General features: G+C 42.5%; 1 protein-coding gene, 1 long non-coding RNA gene and 1 pseudogene across 7 annotated transcripts in view; 1 reads left to right on the forward strand and 2 right to left on the reverse strand.

The window, feature by feature from the left end:
* The window catches only part of LOC117980521 (uncharacterized), a 76,612-nt gene that overhangs the window by 39,502 nt on the left and 12,934 nt on the right, over nt 1-24,176 (forward strand). The window lies entirely within an intron of this gene.
* The window catches only part of LYRM4 (LYR motif containing 4), a 229,555-nt gene that overhangs the window by 11,119 nt on the left and 194,260 nt on the right, over nt 1-24,176 (reverse strand). For 2 of the 5 annotated variants that reach the window (XR_010112375.1, XR_010112376.1), the window contains exons 3-4: nt 9,772-9,820; nt 9,044-9,124 (exon numbers count right to left, since the gene is read on the reverse strand). Coding sequence is in view for 1 of the 5 variants with exons in the window: in XM_063605132.1 (XP_063461202.1) it covers nt 24,066-24,085 (20 nt within the window). In the remaining 4 variants the exon portion in view is untranslated. Of the gene's footprint in view, nt 1-1,527; nt 2,509-3,294; nt 6,501-9,043; nt 9,125-9,771; nt 9,821-20,493; nt 24,086-24,176 lie in introns of those variants that run through there. The other 3 variants (XR_010112374.1, XR_010112373.1, XM_063605132.1) reach the window with 3 other exon arrangements.
* LOC117980519 (dimethyladenosine transferase 2, mitochondrial-like) lies at nt 20,494-21,544 on the reverse strand (annotated as a pseudogene).

A 24,176-nucleotide genomic window follows, 5' to 3' on the forward strand; every position in this document is an offset into this window, starting at 1 on the left:
CTCTCCTTCAGTGATCATCATCCTTGTACCATGTTGGTGGCATGCTGTAATCGTGACTCAACATCTGGTTGCCAATTGCTATGTAACAAACCACCTCAACATTCAGTGGCTTGAATTGAAAGCAGGGTCTTGAAGAGATATTTGCACATTTCATGCTCCTAGCAGCATTATTCACAACAGCCAATAGGCAGAAGCAACCCAATGTCCAACAATAGATGAGTGGATAATCAAAATGTAGTCCATCCATACAATGAAATATGATTCAGCCTTAACAAGGAAGGAAGTCCCGCCACGTGCTACAACATGGATGGACCTTGAGGACACTGCTAAGTGAAGTAAGCCAGGCACAAAAGGACAAATACTCTATGATTCCACTTTATAGGGTACCAAAGAGAATCAAACTCACAGAGATAGAAAGTAGACTGGGGTGGCCAGGGACTCGGGGAGAGAGGAAAGGGCAGTTATTGTTTAAAAGGTACAGAGTTTCAGTTTGGGAAGATGAAAATGTTCTGGAAACGGTTAATGGTGATTTTACATTGTTTATGTTACCACGATTTGTAAAAGAGCAGCTGCGCTGAGAATGAGCATGCTTGTCATTGGCAGCTCTCTGAGATTTTCAGTGCCTCTTACTGGCTTGTTAAGAAGATGGCAGATTCCTCTCCCCGTCTGCTTCTTTCATTATAAAATTCCCATTTCCATTTTGCCTCTAGGTAGAAGCTCACGGAACTCAAATGGGAAATGATGATGGCAGGATTTACCTGCCGAAAAGAGGTGTCTCAAAAGAAAAACATATTGTATTTAACATGGAGAAATGAAATCCTCCAAAGCGAGCTTTATGAACCGAATTACCCAGAACGGACTTACCTCTATTGTCAGTATTTTTCTGCTGCCCCTTTGGGCTTCTGGTGCCTGGATAACTAAAAGAGCAGGACATCGTGCTGCTTAGTGGGCTTTGCAGTGGGAAGCGGGAACGTCTACCTGCATGAGCACGGGGCACTCTGCCCAGAGCTTGGGCACATTCCCCTAGGCACAGGAGTAAGGAAGAAGTCTCCAGTGTAGGTTAGGAAATAGGCCTTCAGCATGAGCTTACCACAGCTTTTTAAAGGAAAAAATTAGTGGCTTAAAATAATATTCCACTTTTTTTTTTTTTTTGAGATGGAGTCTCACTCCGTTTCCCACGCTGCAGTGCAGTGGCGCAATCTCGGCTCACTGCAAGCTCTGCCTCCCGGGTTCACGCCATTCTCCTGCCTCAGCCTCCCGAGTAGCTGGGACTACAGGTGCCCGCCACCACACCCGGCTAATTTTTTGTATTTTTAGTAGAGACGGGGTTTCACCGTGTTAGCCAGGATGATCTCGATCTCCTGGCCTCGTGATCCACCCGCCTCGGGCTCCCAAAGTGCTGGGATTACAGATATTCCGCTATTTTTTATCATAATTGTGTGGACTGACTGGATTCAGCTGGGTGATTTGCACTCGGAGTCTCTCGCGTGGCTGCCGTCTTCTGAAGGCTGGACGTCCCACATGGCTTCTTTACTAATACATCTGGTGCTTCAGCTGGGACAGCTGGGACAGCTGGCGGCTGCACAGGCATCTCGCTCTTTCCACACAGGCTCCCCATATGCTTAGTTTGAGCTTGGTGATTTTAAAGTAGTTCAACTTAGATGGCAGCTGGCTTCCCTCAGCGTAAATATGCCAAGATACCCAGGTGGAAGCTGTAAGGTTTCTAATGACCTAGTCTGAGATTTCACACCAAGATGGCTTCCGTCATATTCTGTTGGTCAAAAATAAGCCACACGGTGGGGCATGGTAGCACACACCTGTAACGCCAACACTTTGGGAGGCCAAGAAGGGTGGATCACTTGAGCCTAGGAGTTCGAGACCAGCCCGGGCAACATGGTGAAACCCCGTCTCTACAAAAGAATACAAAAATTAGCTGGGTATGTTGGCACACCTCTGTGGTCTCAGCTACTTGGGATGCTGCGGTGGGAGAATCTCCTGAGCCCAGGGAAGTTGAGGTTTCAGTAAGCCATGATCATGCCACTGCACTCCAGTCTGGGTGACAGAGTGAGACCCTATCTCAAAAAAATAAAAGCCACAGGTCAACCCAGATTCAAGGGGATAGGATTACACAAAGTCACAGATTCAGGAAGGTATAATTTATTGGGGAACCGTCTTTGGAGACTAGCTACCACAATCTGTCACGATCTTTTAGATAAGACGATCAACATATTTCTGAGTATACTTTAGATTTCCACTATCAGTGCATTTTCTGAAACTTCCCCAGTCTTAGCACTGAAGGTCCTGCACCCCAGGAAATATCTATCAGTCTTTGTCAAACCAGGATGGTTGGTCACCCTACTTTTAGACCTCCTCATTTTCATGAACTCAACGTTGCATAAGGTTGATCTTCCAAAAACATGTATCTGCCTTAAAATTGTGATTTCCATCCTGATGAGGTCTCCTCATATTCGTCTTTCTGGTTTGTATAGGATCCACTTGACTTCAGAGCTGTAGAAATCCAATAATATGGCAGTGATGATGCATTCTTTTATTGGCCCACAGTTATTATTTTAATCCAAGATACAGCTGAACACCATATCTTAGATCTAAACTCTCATACAATAAGCCTTAAAATGTAACTAATATAAATCTGGGAGTTCATATGACCCTGCCTTGGTGGGAGTGACATATTCAAAAAACCAACAATTTGACAAAAAATATAACCTAAAAACAATTCAAGTTGGACTATGAACACCAATACAGTATTAGTGTTAATACATACATGCTTGTTACCTTATTACAATAGCATAAAATATCACAAAGTAGAAAGAGTTCTGGGTAGACAGGAGTCCTGCTGAGTAGCTCTGTGCCCTGGGTGGGGGTTATGAGGAAGGGTTCCCAGGTCTGCTTCCTCCACCCTGAGGTCACCATTAAAGTTGGAAGATGACTTAAAAATCAGACAGCATCAATCCCCTTCAATAGTTTTCTATGGTGTATGTGTTCATTAAATTCTGGGTCATTGAACGGTCGTGGATAAGCTTAATCTCTCTTAGCCTCAATGTCTACTAACATAGTTCATATTCTGTTAAAGTTATGAGCATCCGTATTCTAAGATTTGTATTGAATATAGATGATAGATTAAAATTTTAGTGACAAATCTTGATGATTCTGTAGGAACTTTTCCATGTGATAAATCTTCTTTTCATGCTATCTTGCCTTCAGCAGAATGGCAACATTACATTTAAAGACAGGCTTTGACACTTTGTGGTGTGTGTGTGTGTGTGTGTGTTTGGAGGCTCCCTCTCTGTTGCCCAGGCTGGATTGCAGTGACGTGATCATATTCACTGAAACCTCCAATTGCTGGGCTCAAGTGAGCCTCCCACCTCAGCCTTCCAAGTAGCTGGGACTACTGGCGCCTGACACCATGCCCACATCATTTTCTTATTTTTTGTAGAAACAGGGTTGGTTGCTCAGGCTGGTCTTGAACTATGTTGCTCAGGCTGCTCTTGAACTACGTTGCCCAGGCTGGTCTTGAACACAAGAGATCCTACCAAAGAGCTGGGATTACAGGTGTGAGTCAACATGCCCAGCCCCTGTGTTTCCATTAATGCATTCTATGCTGTCCATCACAGATCCCTACTTCACCTCATCACTTTTTGCTTCAGAGCCCCGTGTGTACAATGATTCATGGAGGCATATAGCAGCTCACAGGAGGGTAGGTGTAGCCAAGTAGTATGTACCTAAAGTGAAGAGAGCAATTGCATAAAGAAAGGTAAATAATGGTTTGAATGGGACAATGGGAAGGGAAAGAAAGCCAATCGTTCCTCTGAGCTTGTGGGACTTGGAAATAAATGTGGAAGAATTAGCAGGACTCGTTCCAGAGGACTGCGAGGGAGTCAGTGCACTCAGGGAGAGCCAGAAGATAAGAGTAGACTTTTAGGGAGGAAGTTGGGATAAACCTTGAGAACAAAGAGGGCTTTAATTACAGTGTAAGAAAGATTTTGGAGGAGTCACTGCAGAGGAAGATTGGGAAAGGGGATGGCAGTGGAAGGACGAGCAGAATGAGGTAGTAAAGGTCTCATGGGCATGACCGCTGTGAGACAGACCTGGTATTGGTCAGGACCACCTTCACTTCCATCCCTGGTCCCAAGAGCAGCTATGCTACTGGAGTGAGAAGCTGCATCCTCTTCTCCAGAGATAACATAGAGCCCCCTACCACCACCCAAATTGAGAGCTGAGGATGGGCGGATGGGCTCTCCATTGGACTCTGAAGGCACTGCCAAATTAATATCCTATCCTCAGAGGACCCAACTACTGGGAGCACAAGCGTCTTCCCTAGGTCAACTAATAGTCATGACATACTGTCCTCGAGTCTTCCCTGCATCCTGCCACCCCCAGGAAACCATACCATGACAAAAGAGCACAGTACTAGTTGAGGTCATAGATATTAGAATTAGTAGGACCTGACATTTGGCAGTTAAGGAACCCTTAATAGGTAAGTTATTCACTGTTTTAACCCTCAGTTTCCTCATCTGTAACATAATAACAGCTCATTATAACAGTACATAGCCTCCTTGAGTGAGAAACTAAATTGAATTCCTTCTCCTGGTTTGGTTTGGGCAGTGTCATTTTTTTTTTTTTTTTTTTTTTTTTTTTTTTGGAGACAGAGTCTTGCTTTGTCACCCAGACTGGAGTGCATTGGCGCAATCTTGGCTCACTGCAACCTCCACCTCCTGGGTTCAAACGATTCTCCTGTCTCAGCCTCCCCAGTAGTTGGGATTATAGGCGTGCACCACCATGTCTGGCTAATTTTTGTATTTTTAGTAGAGACGGGGTTTCATCATGTTGGCCAGGCTGGTCTTGAACTCCAGACCTCGTGAGCTGCCTGCCTCGGCCTCTTGAAGTGCTGGGATTACAGGCATAAGCCACCATGCCCGGCCTGGGCAGTGTCATTCTTCTAGAATATGAAGGCTTTGGCTTTTCAGCCATAGACATCCAAATCCTGCACTAAGAAGCACTCTGATGTTCGACATTCAAGAAGATGGCAACGTAGAAGCATCAGGAATCCATTTCCCCATTTGGACAACAGTTGCACTGGCAGGATCTCTCAGATGTAACTATTTCGGAACTTTGGTGTCTACTGAAGGCTTGCAACATCCAGGGGAAGACTTGGGTGGTAAATTGTGGTTGATTTTGGCTAATTTTAGCTCTTAGCTCAGTAGCAGCTGTCACCCACCAGCCAGGCAAACAGCTATGCATGTGTGCCTGAGGCAGCTTGCAAAAAGCTTGAAGGAGCCAAGGTGGGTGTAAGGACCCTCTCCTCCAAATAATAGGGATCTTTGCTGTGATTGCTAATTGCTGCTTCTGGTTATGGAGGTGTAGACACGGAGGTGAGCAGCATTGCTGCAACCATCATTTGCACTTTTACAATCCTCATCTCTTTGGCTGAAGCAACTTCCAGGGGAATTAAAGGGCCAGCACCTGTTTTTGGAGCCTGCTCTTTTTTTTTCTTCTTTATTTTTCCTTTATTACCCTTTTGGAATAAAATATTTAAGAACTAGGACATCAACAACAACAACATATACAGAGGCATTTGGAAAGTCATCACACAAGCCTAGGGAAAGGTGCAGGCTCAAAAAAAGATCTGAGAAGACCTTAAGTTTACAGTTAAGGCTGAACTTTGGCAGACAGACACCCTACCAAGGCAGAGATACAGAGTTACATATTATAAGATACCAATGTCCAGTTTTCAGCAAAAAATCACAAAGCATACAAACAGAAAAGTATAACAGATTTTTAAAAATCAATGGAAACCATCTGTGAGAAAGACTAGATGGTAGACTTACTAAACAAAGAGTTTAAAACAATTATCTTAAAGATGCTCAAAGAGCTTAAAGATGTAGACAAAAGTCAAGAAAATGTATGAACAAAATGGAAATATCAATAAAGAGACAGAAAACACAAAAAGGAACTAAAGGAGCTAAAAAGTACAATAACTGAAATGAAATTTTCACTAGAGGACTCAAAAACAGATTTGAACAGGCAAAAGAAAGAATAAGTGAACATGAAGATAGAACAATTGAAATTCTTGACTCTGAGGACTTGAAGGCCAAAAAGATTACAGAAAAGTGAGCAGAGCCTTAGGAACCTCTGGCACATCATGAAGTAAACCAACATATACATTGTTGAGGTTCCAGAAGGAGAAGACAAAGAAAAAGGGGCAAAGAGATTATTTGAATAAATAGTGGTTAAAAACTTCCAAAATATGATAAAGACATGAACATAAATATGAACATGAACATAAATTCAAGAAGCTCAATGATCTCAAAAGACCCACACCAAGACACATTATACTCAAACTGTCAAGACAAAGGAAGAATCTTGAAAGCAACATGAAAGAAATGACTCATCCCATACAACGAATCCTTGGGAAGGTAAGCAGATTTCTCATCAGAAACCCTGGAGAGGCCAGAAGGCAGTGAGTTGATACATTCAGAGTGCTGAAGGAGGAAAAAACAAACAAAACAAAACTGTTGGCCAAGAATGTTATATGCAGCAAAACTATCCTTTAAAAATGAGGAAGAAATTAAGACATTCCCAGATAAACAAAAGCTGAGGGAGTTTGTTACCACTAGACCTGCTGTCTTAGTCTGTTGTGTGTTGCTATAAAGAATGCCTGTTGCTAGGTAATTTTTTTTAATGAAAAAAGAAGTTTATTTGGCTTAAGATTCTCATGTCTGGAAAAGTTCAAGATTGGGCATCTAACAAAGGCATCAGGCTGCTTCCACTCATGGCAGAAGGTGAAGGGGAGCCGGCAAGTGCAGAGATCACATGGTGAGAGAGGAAGCAAGAGAGGTAGCAGGGAGATACCTGGCTCTTTTTAACAACCAACTCTCATGGGAGCTGATAGAGTGAGAACTCACCCTCCCTGTGACTGTGTGGGTATTAATCTATTCATGAAGTGTCTGCCTCCATAACCCAAACACTTCCCATTAGGCCTCACTTCCCAGCACCACCACACCAGGGATTGAATTTCAACAAGAGGTTTGGAGGAGTCAAACATCCAAACTGTAGCACCTGCCTTGCAAGAAGGGAGTTCTTTAGGTTGAAATGAAAGGGCACTAAACAGTAACTCAAAGCTATATGAAAAATAAAGATCTCTGGCAAAAGTAAATATATAAACAATTATAAAATAGTATTATTGCAACTTTGGTTTGTTACTTCCACTTTTTATTTTCTACATGATTCAAGAGAGTAATGTATTTAAAACCTTATTAGTTTATATTTCAGGTGACACAATGCACAAAGATGTCATTTTGTGATATCAATAGCTGAAAGGGGGTAGGAACAGAGCTGCATAGAAGCAGAATATTTGTATGCTCTTGAAGTTAAGCTGGTATAAATTCAAACTACAGTGTATGCCTTTTTTTTGTTTTTTGTTTTGTAGAGATAGCATCTCACTATGTTGCCCAGGCTGTTCTCAAACTCCTGGCCTCAAGTGATTGTCCTGCCTTGGCCTCCCAAAGTGCTACAATTACAGGCAGGTGTAAGCCATCATGTCTGGCCCAGTGTATAACTTCAGGAAGGTAGTTTCAAAGATGAAAAAATTCTAGAGATGGATGGTGGTGACAGTTACATAATAATGTGAATGTACATAATGCCACTGAACTGTACACTGAAAATGGTTATATAATAGTTAATTTTATGTTATGCATATTTACAATCTTGAAAAATAATTTTTAAAAAATTAAAGAAGAGGCAGCTTATGCTGTCTAAGGAGCCCCTTTTTCTACCTGCACTCTCTATGCTTCACTCCTACTCACTTCACTTTTGAGGAGGAGCATGTACACTCATTTTTGAACTTGCTCTCATTAACTGATTCTTCTTTCTAAAGGATAATGCTTTTTCTTTCTCTCACTTTTGGTTATTACTAGTGAAGACCAGTTACTGTCTCTTATATTATGGAGCCATGCAAACTAAAAAACATACTACGATTATGTATAATAGAAAGAAAGGCAAGATATTTTTACTTCCCTTGGTGCTATGTAGTACTTGTTGTTTCGGATATGAAATGGTTAAGCAGTCATCCCCTTGGAAGCTCTGCAGAAAGTGGGGATGGGGGATTTTTTTAGATGATTTTAAACAGGAAATGCCATGATGATCTGTTTCCACCAGAATGGGTTTTTATGTTCAGCTCTTACTCTAAATCAGGAAGTTCTTGTTCCTGCCAGAAAGTGAGACAGATAAACCCTTTCCTCTACTCCAGCCCACTAACAGTTCCACAGAGCACAGAATCCAGAAAATGGAAATGGCTGGGTATAGGGTAAAGTATCTGACTCTACCTCAGGGCCATGAATATGGGGCTGGGGAGCAAGGAGAGAAGACAGGGATAGAGAAGCAGAGGGAGGAACATGGGAGCAGAAGAGGGAGAGATGGAAAGAGAAAGAAAACTGGTGAGGTGGCTTGCACTCGTAGTTCCAGCTAGTTGGGAGGCTGAGGCAGGAGGATCACTTGAGCCCCAGAAGTTTGAGGCTGCAGCGAGCTATAATCCTGCCATTGCACTCCAGCCTGGGTGACAGAATGAAATCCTGTCTCTTGAAAAAAAAAAAAAAGAAAGAAAGAAAGAAAAGAAATTGGACATTAAAACCAGAATCCCTAGGAAATTATTTCTAGTATTTTTGTATTGTTTCCAAGTTAACTGTACAGACAATTGTAAGTAATAGGTCTGTATGGAGGAATCTCAGCCAGTTTCAAAGACTCTCTTTGTTGCCTTCATGAAGTCCCAAGGTAAGTAACCTATCAAGCATATATACATTCATTGGGTGCCTTCTGCCTATTACAGTAAAAAAAGCTAGAACTCAATGTGCCCCAAAACAGGTAAACAGGCTCCCAGAATGTACTTTAATTGAACTTAAGATAGTCTGGTTATTCTACAAATTCTGAGAGTAACACCTGTGCTCTTGCTGACTCACCACCAGCAGAAAATGATTAAGATGGCTATTTACAGGGTACACAATGTTTTCTAGCTTAATTAGCCTCTTACCTTCATCCAGGAACTAACGCCAGATGGCTCTGTCCTCATGGCAGTCACCTGGCCATGACCAGAATCCCAGTTTGAGTGTCTCTGCAGGGAGGAAGAAAAGGGGTGGGAAAGGAAGGAAAGACATCACTATTTATCAAATGAATGCCTTGTCCCTGGCACTGTGCTTCCACATATGTTCCTGATTAATTGTCCCAACAACTCTGAGAGGTCGGTGTTACTATGTTCAGTTTCCAGATGTGGAAACAGAGGCTTAAGGACTTGGAGTAATTTACTCAAGATCCCAGAGTCAGGAGAGAGGGAAGCCAAAATTGCAACTGTCCTGCTCCAGTGTGCATGGTCTTTTCATGGGAGGTTTGTGCAAACAACACCAAATCCTAAGCCTTTACTCTCAGCTTCCAATCATGCAGAGTATTTCCTGACAAATTCCTGGTAACAGCGTTATTCTACAGCATGCCCCGGGAGTCTTGGGAGTCATACTTGGTTATGAGAAGTGTAAAACAAAAATAAAACTCTTAAGCGCCCCCAACCAACTGAATGGATCCCTCTCTTGGCCAAGAAGGATTCCAAAAAATACCTGAAAAACTACATCAGCCCATGATGGGAAGGAGGAGTCAGACTTACCTCCTTCTACTGTCTTCCGTTTGGAGTTTAGACGTGACTGACCAACATTAACATTGACTCAGAGACCTTAAGACTGAAAAAACAGACTCTTTGTAGCAGTAACATACCTCATTCCAACCTGACTCTGGTATGGAATCACATGACGGATATCAGGCCCTGAAAGAAATGGCAGTATTTTATCCCAAAATATATTTCCTTGACATATTTTGAAATGACCCTGAAAACCTGTCTCTTGTGGGGGAAATTTGCTTTCTATAGAGAATCTTCTTCCCTTATTAGGCCTTTTCTGGAGAGTCTGACACCTTTTCGGGTCAGACAAGAGACATTCACTGCTTATTCTCTCTGAAACCTGCTATTTGGAGGCTTCATCTACATGACAAGAACCTTGGCTTAAGCTCCAGCTTAACTCTTTCAACCAATTGCCAGTCAGGAAATCTTTGAATCCACCTATGACCTCGAAGACCCTGCTTCGAGAAGTCCTGCCTTTCTGGGTTGACCCAATGTATACCTTACATGTATTAATTTATGTATTTCCCTGGTAACTTCTGTCTCCCTAGAAGGTATAAAACCAAGCTGTAACCCAGCCACCTTGGGCACATGTTCTCAGGACCTCCTGAGGCTGTGTCACTGGCCATGGTCCTTAACCTTGGCAAAATAAACCTCTAAATTGATTGAGATAAGTCTCAAATACGTTCTGGTTTACAGAAGAAAAGTAGAAATGGGAGTAAGAGTAGGCCAAAGAAGAGAAGAATGGACACGGTTTCACCCTGATGAAGTCACTGTGCCTAGTAATATCTCAGACCTGTGATTATTACATTGCCTGGCCAAATAGGACACGTTCCTCAAGATTAGGCTCAAATGCTACCTAATATCTGTCCCACTTCGTACTCCCCACCCTGGAATCCTCTTGGCTCAGTTAAAAGTGTTTCACGTTCTTGACTGGCATCTCCAGACTGAATATGCCTTCACTCTACCCTCCACCCCTAAACCACTCAGGTCCAGAGATAGTTTCTAAGTGGGAGAAAGGATCCTTAGCTAAGAGATCTCTGGTCCCCATGCCAGAATCTACTCAGAGGGTCAGTTTGTGGCTTCCCTTCAGTGGGGCTTGAGAGACAGGGCCAAAGGGACTCACCAACATAACCTTGAAACAGTTAAAAACCACGTGCACCCTGCCAGATAGACCTACTAGAATCTCAGGCCAGTGGTTATTCAAGTTTTTGTCTTTGGATCTCCTTCCTTCCTTCCTTCCCTCCCTCTTTCTTTCCTTCCTTCCCTCTTTCTGTTCTTTTCTTTCTTTCTCTCTCTTTCTTTCTTCCTTTCTTTCGTCTCTCTTTCTCTTTCTTTCTTCCTTTCTTTCGTCTCTCTTTCTCTTTCTTTTTATTATTAGAGACAGGGTCTTGCTATGTTGCCCAGGCTGGAATGCAGTGGCTATTCAACAAGTGCCATCTTAGCCTCCTGAGCACAAGCAATCCTCCCACCCACTGAAGTCTCTTGAGTAGCTGGGACTACAGACACATGCCACCGTGCCTGCCTGGCTTTTTTTGCAAATCTTTTTAATGATTGGCTTTTTAAAAAACAGTTGGATCCTCATATCTACTTCTGCATTCAACCAGTTGTGATATGTTTTCTGCTTGAAGGATATGAAGAAAATCCAGCCTCGGATAGATAAATAGTTGGAAAAGGAAAGAGTGTCTTTAATGGCCTTTTCAGAAGACTGTAGACATTCTTCTTTGATATGACAACAAGACTAAACTGGATGTCATTCCTTTAAGGTAGTTGCAATATGGAATCTGAAACCTTATTGTCAAACTGTCCACACTATGTTACATTACAGTCGGTTTATCTTGCACTTTACGTGGATCTTTTACCTATGCATAGTCTTGTAACATTTTGTATTGATCATTTGGAAAATATGGTTCACTGAAAAATGCAGGTCTTCCAAATGTTGGCAGCTTTTCTTATCCAATAGAAACAATCACATTTGTTTCAATGCTGATCTCATCATAAAAGTCTTTAAATACCAGGTAGCTGTCAAGCTCATGGTGCATACAAGTATTTCAAAATTATCATTTTTCCTTCAAAGTTCAGATTTTAACCTTAGCAATGCATTATTTCAGTTGTTTTTCACTGCACTTCATTGAAGTCAGAGGTTCACATGGGTTATTTTCAAGAAAATGTCTACCAGATGCCCAAGTCTGAATATTTATAGTTTATCCATTGTTCTTTTAAGTAAAAAATAATGTTTCACTATAAAAGCAGCCAGTTCAACTCAAAACTCAAATTATCCAAGAGCTTTTCCTGAAGGCAACGTCATACATTGGTAGTAGAAGTGACAAACTACTTCCTATTTTGTCACTGAATGTTGAAAAGACATGTACTCAAGAGTTGAGAGTTAATAAAATTAATTATTTTTATTGGTTTATCTAGGATATTTTTAAGTGATACGGGCAGGGTTTTATCCATCATTGCTTTTGTGGTATCAGTGCAAGTGTCCACAAAGTTAAAAAGGCAAATCATGTCTTAGCATTGTTATGAAAATAGTTTCAACCTCTCAACCCAACCCCCCTTTCCCCAAAGGCTCTAGGAGACCTGGGGGCCCACGAGCCACACCCTGAGGTCTGCTATCCTAGCCTGCTGTCATTGCTAAAGCCTGCACGGGCTTTGACCTGAAGGGCGAGCTCAAGGCCTTCCCAATCTTCTTCCTTCCCTCTCCTCCCTGCCCACCCTTTCCCTCAACTTTGGGACAAAAGAGACCAGGATGGAAGACCCGAAGGGACTCTAGCTTTGGAGTTCAAACTTCCCTCATTCCGGCTGGGCGTGGTGGCTCACGCCTGTAATCCCAGCACTTTAGAAGGCCAAGGCAGGCAGATTACTTGAGGTCAGGAGTTCGAGACCAGCCTGGCCAAGATGGTGAAACCCCATCTCTACTAAAAATTCAAAAAATTAGCCAGGTATGATGGTGCCTGTAATCCCAGCTACTCGGGAGGCTGAGGCAGGAGAATCGCTTGAACCTGGGAGGTGGAGGTTGTGGTGACCCGAGATTGCACCACAGCACTCTAGCCTGGGCGACAGAGCGAGACTCCATCTAAAAAAAAAAGAAAAAAAAAAAACTTCCCTCATTCCTAGTGAAACTCTCACTTTTTTTTTTCTTTTTTTCTTAAAGAGACAGGGTCTCTCTCTGTCACCCAGGCTGAGTGCAGTGGTGCAATCATAGCTCACTGCAGCCTCGAACTCCTGGGCTCAAGCAATCCTCCCACCTCAGCCTCCTGAGTAGCTGGGTGCACCACCACATGTCCAGCTAATTCTTATTTTTTGTAGAGATGGGGTCTCTTTATGTTGCCCAGGCTGGTCTCGAAATTCCAGACTCAAACAATCCTCCTGCCTCGGCCTCCCAAAGTGCTGGAATTACAGGCATGAGCCACCACACCCTGCCTCTATTCAGTTATTAATGTGGCCCATTCCTCCACATTAGGTTCCAAATACAACAACATCTCCTTCATTCCATTTTCCCGAGACCCAGTGTCTCCTTCTTAGGGTTCCACCTTATGAAGAGTCTACACGGGGCTCTCTGTGACTGGAGAGAGGAGAGGACCTGAGTTCCATGAAACCATGGGAGCCACTGCTTCTTTTTGTCACATGGGGTCATTAATGAAACCAAGCCTTGCACAGTGTGACAGCAGATGTCTGTTCAGAGCTGCTGGCCTTCCCTGAGCGCTGCCTGCTTTCTCAACAGCCTGTCCCAAGCCTGCTCTCTCATGTCCGTGGGAACAGGTGTTCTAAGGTCCGGGGCTTAACATCCACTTCCACACCAGCCATTGTTCTCCAAACCACAGCCACAGGGCCACAGAGAGTTGACCTGGGGGAGCTTCTGCACCCGCCACACAGTGGTTCCCCGCTTCAGCCTGGATTCTCTCTGTCCTCCTTTTCTGCCTCTGAGCCTCCACCAGCTCCATGTGACTCAGCTTCAGGCATCCCTCGGGGGGAAACCATGGGCACCCAGTGTCCAACCTACCCCCTCCTCAGAGGACTCTTGGCTCTGTCTGCCTCCCCTTGCTATGTTTTGCCTTCTGCCTTCCTTATTCCCCTGTTATTTTTCCTGTTTTAGCCATGCTTGATTCGGTTTTACAGCCCTGTGTCTCCCCACTATTTTTATATATATATAATGCTTGAATGCTTGCTGCTTTGTTTTCCATTTTCTCTTTCTAGTTTAATGTTCTTTATATTCCTTTAAGGTAAAAATATCTTGCTTCCAACTTGTTTTCCCTGATTTATCACTAACTGCTTTTAATTGAAAAAGTAATAAAAGCACATGACGAAAATTGAAAGAGATGAAAAGCATACACAATGAAAAGCAAGCAAGACCTCTGCTCTCCTAATCTCTGTCTCCAGAGGCGACACTGCTACTGGCTTCTTGTGTTTCCTTTTAGAAGTCCTCTATATGGCCAGGCGTGGTGGCTCATGTCTGTAATCCTAGCACTTTGGGAGGCTGAGGCCGGAGGATCCCTTGAGCCCAGGAGTTCAAGACTAGCATGGGCAATATTGAGAGACCCAGTCTGTAGAGAAAATTAAAAAATTAACCAGGTGTGGTGGCACACACATGTAGTCTTAGCTACCCGGGAGGCTGAGGTGGGAGGATCCCTTGAGGCCAGAAGTTCAAAGCCACAGTGAGCTATGACGGTGGCACTATGACGGTGACACAGCATTCCCGCCTGTGCAACAGAGCAGCGCCCTGTCTCAAAAAAAAAAAAAAAAAAGAAAGTCCTCTGTGTACATAAGAAGCACACTCCTCCCCTTTTATTGCACTAATAAAAACTTGGTATTCACACAGTTCTGGGCCTCTCTGATTTTTTCTTAACTCTGTATCTTGGGGATTGTTTCATATCCGCACAAGAACAGCTACTCGACTCCCTTCCCTGAGTTTCCATTAACTGAATTCATGTCGCAGGAAGAGGACTGTGGTCTGTCAACACACCTGGACGTGCCTGCTCTACGGCCCCATCAGACTTTGTCCCCAGGCCATTGTATGCTCTTCAAGTTCATTGAATCATCCTAGAAATCCTTTCCTACCCCCTAACATCATCCACATTTCCTCATCTCCCTTTCCCTAAAAAGAAGGGTATTTAACCATCTGTACCCCATTGCATGGTGGGAGAATCACATGCTAATAAATTTATATGACTCCTCCTGTTAATCTGCCTTTTTTTTTTTTTTAAGAGACAGGGGTCTTGCTCTGTTGCCCAGGCTGGAGTAGAGTGGTGTAAGCATAGCTCATTGCAGCCTTGAACTCCTGGGCTCAAGTGATCCTCCCGCCTCAGTCTTTTGAGTAGCTGGGACTATAGGCATGAGACATGACACCTGGCTTTAATCTATCTTTTGTCAGTTGATTTTCAGCCAGCATTCAGAGGGCAAAGGGGAAGTTTTCCTTTGGCCCCTCCAACATGAATTATGGATGTCCCATAATATATTGAACTTGTCCCCTCTTTAATGAGCATGTACATTGTTTCTGGTCTTTTCCTGTTACTAACAGTGCTTCAGTGAAATACATATGTACACACGAAAGTGTGGGATCAAGTTCTAGAAGCAGAGTTCTTAGGTCAAAACTATTTCTTTTAAAACATTGATAGATATTATTTTATTGCCCTCCAAAGAGTAAGCCTTTTTTTCAAAGATGGTGGGAATATTGATCTCTGTGTGTTGATTGTCTTTTGGCTTTGTTTGTTATAATTTTTGCCATGAAAAAATGTTGGATTTTTAAGCAGGTAAATTACTGTTTATGCTTTGCAGGTACATTCATGTAGGCCTTTTGGTTTTGTTTCTTGCTTAAGTCAGGTCTTGCCCAGTGAAGGTTTTTTTTTCTTGCCTACACTTTCTTATAGTCCCCTTGAGTTTCGATTTTTGTATTTTTTTTTTTTTGAGACAAAGTCTCACTGTGTCACCCAGGCTGGAATGCAGTGGTACGATCTCCATAGCACTCCCATAGAAAACTCACAAAAATCAGCTCACACGTCTGCCTCTCAGGTTCAAGTTATTCTTATGTCTCAGCCTCCTGAGTAGCTGGGATTACAGGCATGCACCATCACACCTGGGTAATTTTTGTATTTTTAGTAGACACGGAGTTTCACTGTGTTGCCCAGGCTGGTCTCAAACTCCTGACCTCAGATGATCCACCTGCCTCAGCCTCCCAAAGTGCTAGGATTACAGGCGTGAGCCACCGTGCCCAGCTATATTTTTCAATTTATCTGGAATTTATTTTGAGAATTAGAATTCAGAGAGATTCTTCCCACCCCATAGCCAACTAGTTATACCAGTGGTATTTATTAAATAATTCATATTTTCTTGACCAATTTTGAATGCCACCTTTATCCTATACTGTTCTGTGTTCTTAAATTTAGGGGACAGCCAGTCAGGTGCAGCCTCAAGAGGGGACACAGGAGAGGCTCAGAAACAGTTTATAGTCCTCTCAGGTCCTTCAGACAGGAGGCTGGCCATGCAGGTCACTTAATTAATTAAAAAGACAGTTAATTAATTGTATTTTTTGGTGAGGGATTATTTTACTTTTAACTTCTTAGTGTTTAATTTTTAATCCTTCATTTCTTCTATTTTTCTGATTTTAATTTATTTATCAGCTTTAGATTTTTGTCTCTTTTATCCCAAACTTGATTTACTAGAAGTTGTCTATTTTCATGCACAAACTGTCACACCACGTGCAGAGGCCTGCCTGTCAGTCAATAGTTCAGTTTTGGCTGAACTGCCACCTTTGTTTCACAATAGCAAAACGATGATTTCACAATTGTTTGAATATCTTATTGCATTTTGCCCTTATTTTATACAAGATAGTGAACAATTCCAAAATAAAAAAGGTTAATCCTATTTATGTCATAAATAATGAGAGAAATGTAGAAATATTAGTTGCCTCCCAAGCTCTTCACTTACCAGGCTTACGCAGATCAAATGCGTGTTCAATAGCAAACGCTGAAGGTGGCTAGGGGCTATGGGTTTGGCATCTGAATCTAACTACCTGCATGGTGCAAGAACTAAAACCTGAAAAATGAACACAAAACAGATCCATGACCATTGAAATCCCCAGAGACTCTGGCAACAGGAAGTCTTGTACTGTTCTATTCCGTAGCCACCCAGAGCTCACGGGAGTCCCATAGAAAACTCACAAAAATCAGTTCACACACAATGAATTACAAAGCACTGGAAGAAATGAACACCATGAATAAGATGCAAGACCCAGAGATGGAATATTTATGCCGTAATTGAGAATGTTATCACCTTTGTAATTCTCTAGCAATGGAGGTCTTTTATATGTGTGCCTTGCTCAACTTTTTTATAATTAACTCTGGTACTTTCATACCACCTCCACAATAGCGGGGTGTTTAATACTGACACTTTGCCATTTTCTTCCTTCTATTCTCCTGGCTTAAAATACTATTATTTTCATTTCTTTATTTCTTCTTCCTCTTCCTTCTTCTTCTTCTTTTTTTTTTTTTTTTGAGATAGGGTCTCGCTCTGTTGCCCAGGCTAGTGTGCAGTGGTGCGATAATAGCTCACTGCAGCCTCAAACTCCTAAGCTCAAGTGATCCTACCATTTCAGTCTCCCAAGTAGCTAGGACTACATATGCACACCAACACCCCTAGCTAATTAATATATATTAATTATATATCTATATGTTAATAATATTTATAATACATATTAATTAATATATTTATAATATATATGAACATATATATATATGTTTAGAGACAGGGTTCACTGTGTTGCCCAGGCTGGTCTCGAACTCCTGGCATCAAGTGATCCTCCCACCTCAGCCTCCCAAAGTGCTGAGAGCCACCATGTCTGGCCTTATTTTCATTTCTTAATAATATCATTTCCCCTGAATTTCATGACCTATCTGCATTTTTCTTCCACATCATTGTTTTATTTAATTCGCCCTTCCCTTTTAATAAAGGCCTAAGACAAATGTGGCCAAAGGGATGGTATCACCGAGGCAGCATGGCAGGAAGGATTAGAAGCCTCCCTTGCTCAGAGCTGCAGGTGAGCTACCAGCTGGCTCTTATACTGAAAACACATAACACATCCTGTTTGAGGACAGTTTTCCACCTCCCCAGGATCCAGGTGACTCTCAGGACATAATTTACTTCTCTGTGCAAGTGACCCATGCATTTCTGGCTATGTCAGGTGACTTCTGGAAATATAACCTCATGGGAGAGGCTGCACACTTTAGAATCTGTGATCTCTGATGAATGCAACCATTGGATTTGGAGCAAATCAAAGCCTGCCGCAAGCCAGGAGGGGAAGGGAAGGAGGAGATCACACTGGCAAGGGCCCTTGGAAGGACTCATGTGCCGCTGACTATCCTGTGGTCAAGTGGACCGTGGTGGAGGGTGTTGTGGGCATCCATTATCCAACCACTGGGTCTGCTCGTTCACAAAGCAGCTTCCCATGAGTCATTTCCATCTCTGCACCTCCTTCTCAACAGGCACAAGAGGAGTCACCTGTGGACATTTTCCCTCAATACAAAGTCTTCCTGAATAGGATTTTTTTTTGAATGGGGCAAACTGGGCAGCAAGCTTTGATTTTTCTTTTTTAGGAAGGCACTGAAACTGGCACAGACGGGACGGCCACTTCATCCACCGACTAAAGCCTTGGTCCTCATGAAGCATTCTGTGCACCGAGACCTGGCTGACCCTGGGCTTTTCGGATGCACTGTAGCCCTCAGGGAGGACCTGGTGCTCTTCTGGGGAGATTGGAGTCCCTGGAAGGCACGTTAGCCAATCGCCCATTTCCAGCCCTACAAGCCTTTCCCGACCCCCATCCTACCTGGCCCCTCCCCCAGGCCTATCCTCCTGGTCTCCTTCCCTTGCTTTGGTTTTTTCACATCAGTTGTCGCCATGGGATGCTACTTACACCCTTGTGTGGTTGCTTATTCTGACACAATCTGAACCCCACTGGAAGAAGCTCCCGATCCCTGGAACCCAGGCTTGTTCTCCTATGTCTCCCCAGCACTGAGCTTGGCCTGGAGTGATGTTTGTTCAGTGAGTGAGAGGCACTGCTCCTGGTGTGTGTGGCTTCCTCCCCCAACAGATCACATGTGGGTGCCACCGTGGACCACAGTTGGGGAGCTATCTCCCGGGAGCAGACTCAGCCTTCATCTCTGCCCAGCCTGGTCCCACCCAGCCCCTCTTCAGGCTGCCCCCGTTCCCCAGACCCTGGACAGTCCTGTTCATCTCTCTGCTCACCCCAGCATGTCGGGAACCTGACCCAGAAAGTGGCATGCGCTGGTCCCAGGAACTGTCTGGGCACACTAGGCCTCTGGGCGAAGGGATTGACTTGCCAGGCCAGGGGTAGTGGCTCCAGTGGGAGCTGCCTGTCTTGTGGCCTAAAGCCATGCAGTGAGGTTCACGGCTGAGTTCTTCCACATCTGTTGGGTCCCCAGAGCCTCTTAGCACTTCCTGGGAGCCCATTCTCAACTTGTGTTTGGCTTTTGGGAGCCTGTTTCTAACAATACACGCTTGTAAGGGACCCAGGTTTTAGAATGTTCTTTATTCCAAAGTCAAGGTTTTTGAAATTTTATCCCATCTGCTGGCTGAAAAAAAAAGGTGGGGGCAGAAATAAGGGTGACAAATGAATCAGCCTTCCCACCTAGCTCGGAAAAGTTCCTATTCCAGCAAGCCCTGAATGGCAAATGGGATGTGATATCTATGTTTGTCTATTTGTCTTTAGTCATCTTTTAAATTTTATTTTATTTTAAAAATAATTAATATGTTTTATTTTTAGAGCAGTTTTAGGTTTACAGAAAAATTGACTGGAAGGTACAGCTTTCCCATACACCCCTTGGCAACCCAAACTCACTGTTTGCTCTGTTAACAATGAATATGAATGTAATGTATTTGTTACAGCTGATGAGACATTGACACATTCTTTTGTATCATATATTTTTTAAATTTAATTAACTTTTTGCTTAAAATTTTTTTAATAGAGATGAGGGTCTCACTATATTGGTCAGATTGGTCTTGAACTCTTGGCCTCAAGGCAATCCTCTCGCCTCAGCCTCCCAAAGTGCTAGGACTACAAGGGTGAACCATTGTGGCTAGCCTTATTATTATTTTTAGTTGAAACACAATTGTACATATTTATGGGGTACAGTGTGATATTTCAATTAATGTATACAAAGTGTAGTGATCAAATCAGGGGAATTAAGCATGTCCATCACCTAAAACATTCATCGTTTCTTTGTGTTGGGAACATTAAAATGTGCTCTTCTAGCTGGATACGTTATTTTAAACTAAAGTCCATAGTTTACATCAAGGCTTAGTCTCGGTGTTGCACATCCTATGGGTTTTAATAATGTTACGTATCCACCATTACAGTGTCATACAGAAAAGTTTCACTGCCCTAAAACCTCTGTGCTCTGCCTACTCATCCCTCTCTACCCTAAACCATGGCAACCACTGCTCTTCCTATCTCCAAGTTTTGCCTTATCCAGAATGTCATAGTTAGACTCATACAGTATATAGCCTTTCCAGGCTTCTTTCACTTAGTCATATGCACTTCAGTGTTCTCCATGTCTTTTTGTGGCTTGACAGTGTGTTTCTTTTTACTGCTGAATAATATTCCATTGTCTAGATATACTACAGTTTATTTATGCATTCACTTACTGAAGGACATCTTCGTTGCTTCCAAGCTTTGGCTTTACATTTATATATTTATTTTTATTTAAAATATTTTAATTTCTAAAAAAGTTTAAATCATATTAAAATTTAAACAATTTCATTCTATAGTACTTGACAATACATTTCAACAAACTGAAATGCAAAACAAATCAGTAAATCAGTTTTGTTTACTTTCTAAGCTTAATAATGTACAGACTCTTGCTCCTCAAGAAGATGCAAAAATCAGCAACAGTGAAAGTGAAATATTTAAATAGGAATCTGAAACAAAAGGAATTCAATCTGATCAAATCCACAATTAATTGAAGTTTTCACTTTATTCAATTGTGAATAAAATAGCCACTGTTTCATCCAATATGCCAATGATATCAACTTCAGGAGAAATGATCTACGTGTCATGTGCAAAACAAGAACAGTTATCTTCTGCTGAAAGGATGTGAGCTTTCAAATGTGGTTTTCATGTCATAGTTTCCAAATAAATAAACTGCTCCACCAAAAACGACAGTCTAGTTGCTACATATTTTCCAGGGTTTCATCATATAGCCATTTATAAGCACAATCTTTGGAACACTGTAGTTTCAAAAAGTTTTTTGAAGTCTTGAGGGTACATGTTAGTTATTTTCTCTTCTTCCTTTTTTCCTATTTGCATCAATATATCCATTGCACCAAGTGGAGTCAGTGAACTTAAGTGGTCTATTAGATTGCCACTGCGCCTCCCGAAACAGTGCTTTCACATGTGAAAAAATATATTACAGTTAATAGGTGTTAAGTTCTCAGTAAATAAATTTCCATGAGGAGTCATTCGAGTAAGATACAGATTTTGTTGTAATAGCTCCAATAATTCCCTACGCTTTGGGTTTTCCAGCCGCCCATTTTGGGTGTATACATCAAATGACGACCAAGCCTCCATGTGCGGAACCTTAATCTCACAAGCTACTTGCCAGATAACACTTCATACATGATACAAGTCTGGATTTCGGGGATCTGCCGTTAGTTTCTGGAATTCTTTTTTACCAATAAACATATTTAGTTCTATTCGTCCAAATTTATATCTAGAAGTACAGGAATACGTCATATGCAGGTTTCCAAAGTGGCCCTTTTTCCACCTCTACTTGAGAACATTCTAGTTACTTTTAAAGGGCTGCCTGCTGTCCAAGGAACTGCTTCTATTCCCAAATTCTGAAAGAGCCCTTGAGAAGCCATAGCGGGTGGTTTTATTACTCCACCACTTCTAGGATCTATTTTAAAGAAGTCACAGTGAATCACTTGTAGTTTTCCATCCAGATTTTTTCCTAAGGACTCCAAATGTGGAATAAAAGTTTTGTCACTTTCAAGGGCAACCACTTTGGCACCAACTTCAAGTAATGCCTGAGTCAGGGTTCCAGGACCTGGACTGCACTGCAGCAATAGGTGTGGAGGTCTATTTTGTTTTCTCCATACGATTTGCGCCAGGGTCTCAGCCAATCTCCGATTGGTTACGTAACGCTTAAAGTCTAAGATGGAGTTTAACACCCTCCTTGGTGAGTTCCTGAAATCCGGATCCGGCCACAGCTGCGGAGAGGAGTCAGACAGGCCACGGCGGTTCCTCGCCGGCAAGTGCTTTCGCGTCGCCGCTCCAGACCCTAAAATGCAAAAGTGACCAGCGCCCCCCAAGGCGGAGAGCCTCAGCCGAGGAGGAAATCCGGCCACTGGGATCCACGTGTCTTTGTCTCTCAGGCCAGCTCCAAGGATTACCCGGGGTTGCTACTGCAGTGAACCCCTAAATTTATTTTTAATTATATCATTGAAACATACATATATGCACTTGGAGGAAAAATTAAAGTGATACAGACAAAAGTATTAATTTCTTTGCTACTACTCCACCTCTTCCAAGTTCACCACATTCCCCATGTGCATCTTTCTAGATCCTTCCTAAGCATTTATAGATATTTATGTACACAGAAAACATTAGTTATCTATTGCTGTGTAACAGATTACCTCAAACTTAGTATGTCATTAGCAACAGTTAACATTTACAATCGTGCAGCTTTTGAGGGTTAGGGAATTGGGGAATGTTTTATTTGGGTGGTTCTGGCTCAGTTTCTCATGAGGTTGCAGTGAGTATGTCAGCCAGGGCTACAGCCATCAGAGTCTTAAATCCGCTTCCAAGGAGGTTAACTCACATGGCTGGCAAATTGATGCTGGTTGGCTCTGAAGGGCTGCTTGAGTGTTCTCACAACATGGCGGCCAGCTTCCTCAAAGCAAGGGAGAGCTGGGGGAGTGCTCAGTGTCTTTTGTGACTCAGCCTTGGAAGTTGTACATTACCACTTCTGCAGCCTCCTGTTGGTTACATGGGCTATGGGAAGGGTGTGAACACCAGGAGGCAAGGCTTGGCGACTGTTTTATAAAGACTGACTACCATGCAGGGAAACTAATGGATTTTTTTGTAGTTTTGGTGGAAAACTTTATATTTGGGAAAAGGAAAAGTTACAAATCTTAATCGTTTTTAAGCGTTACGATACACACAAAGTAAGCAGTATTAAAACAAATCCCATGCCAGTTTGTAGCAAACAATCTGTGTTGAGGAATTTTAGCCATCATAATAGTGAAAAAAAGATTACATATATAGTGTGATGATTTCAACTTTGTGAGAACTCATTTGTTAAGGCTTGGATATGAGAAGATTGCAGGAATAAATTAACTTTCACATACTTAAAATCTCCTCACAAGAACACCCTACATTTATCACAGTGCTAAATGTGCTATGGAAAGCACATGCTTATGGAAAACAGGCTCTAAGTTTTATTTTTCCTTTAAAAAGGCAACCTTCTTGCCCACACTCTGATTGATTTTAGGCTTGGGCTCATTCATTTTGACCAGGGTGGTTGGGCTTCTCTCTGTTTACAAACAGGTGTTTGCCTTACAATTCTGTTGTCTATTCACCGTCACACTGCATGAGGTCAAAGTAGAAGTCTGTTTGGAAATGCGACATCAACCATCGTCCGCTGGGGAGCAGAGCAAAGGTAAACATGGTGAAAGGTCCTGCAGCAGCCAGCCAGACACAGTCAGGACTTGCCTGGGATCATAAAGGCCTCCTGCCAGCATGCCGGCCCCTCACCCCACACAGAGCCATGGGCCACTGTTTACTGTCCTGACTTCACAGTGCCATGACTATTGATCATGGGTGAGCGCAAACATAAGAGTACAACAGTGTGATGGTCCGGAAGAAAACTCACATCAAAACACCTGTTGATGTATTCTGACGTCATAGGTTCAAATGTCCCATGATCTTGAGGCTTGGCTCTTCTACGCCACAGCCCTTCCAAACAGTACACCCAGGGCCCACTGCGTGCTGTCTCTGCTGCAGACCCTGTGTACGTGACTTAATCCCATTGGAAAGGGGACACTGGAACAGAGAGAAAGTAGAGGAGGGGAGTCTGGGGAAAAAACAGTCTATCGGCATGCATACATATGTAACAAACCTGCACGTTGTGCACATGTACCCTAGAACTTAAAGTTTAAAAAAAAAAGAATTTAAAAAAATGAGTTACCCATTTGTAAACTGCTGATTTCTTTGGGCATTGTGCCTATAAACTTTGTGTAAAGCATCAGTGATTTCACCATTCTTCCACCCAAACTTCACCATAAGTTTGATGTTTCTTCTTGCTTCAATTTTAGCAGGATTCATGTTTCTCTAATAGGCGGTCTTTTCAAACTGATGTTTTATTCTTCTTAGAGCCTCAACCTAGATCCTCTTCAGACATGCTACAACAAGTTAGTACAAGTTTATTTGGTGCAAAAAAAAAAAAAAGGAAATCCATGCATAGTTGTTAAATAATATGCATTTTTCATGAAC

Source organism: Pan paniscus, chromosome 5 (assembly GCF_029289425.2).
Source record: "Pan paniscus chromosome 5, NHGRI_mPanPan1-v2.0_pri, whole genome shotgun sequence".
In the NCBI taxonomy this organism is placed as follows: Eukaryota; Metazoa; Chordata; class Mammalia; order Primates; family Hominidae; genus Pan; species Pan paniscus.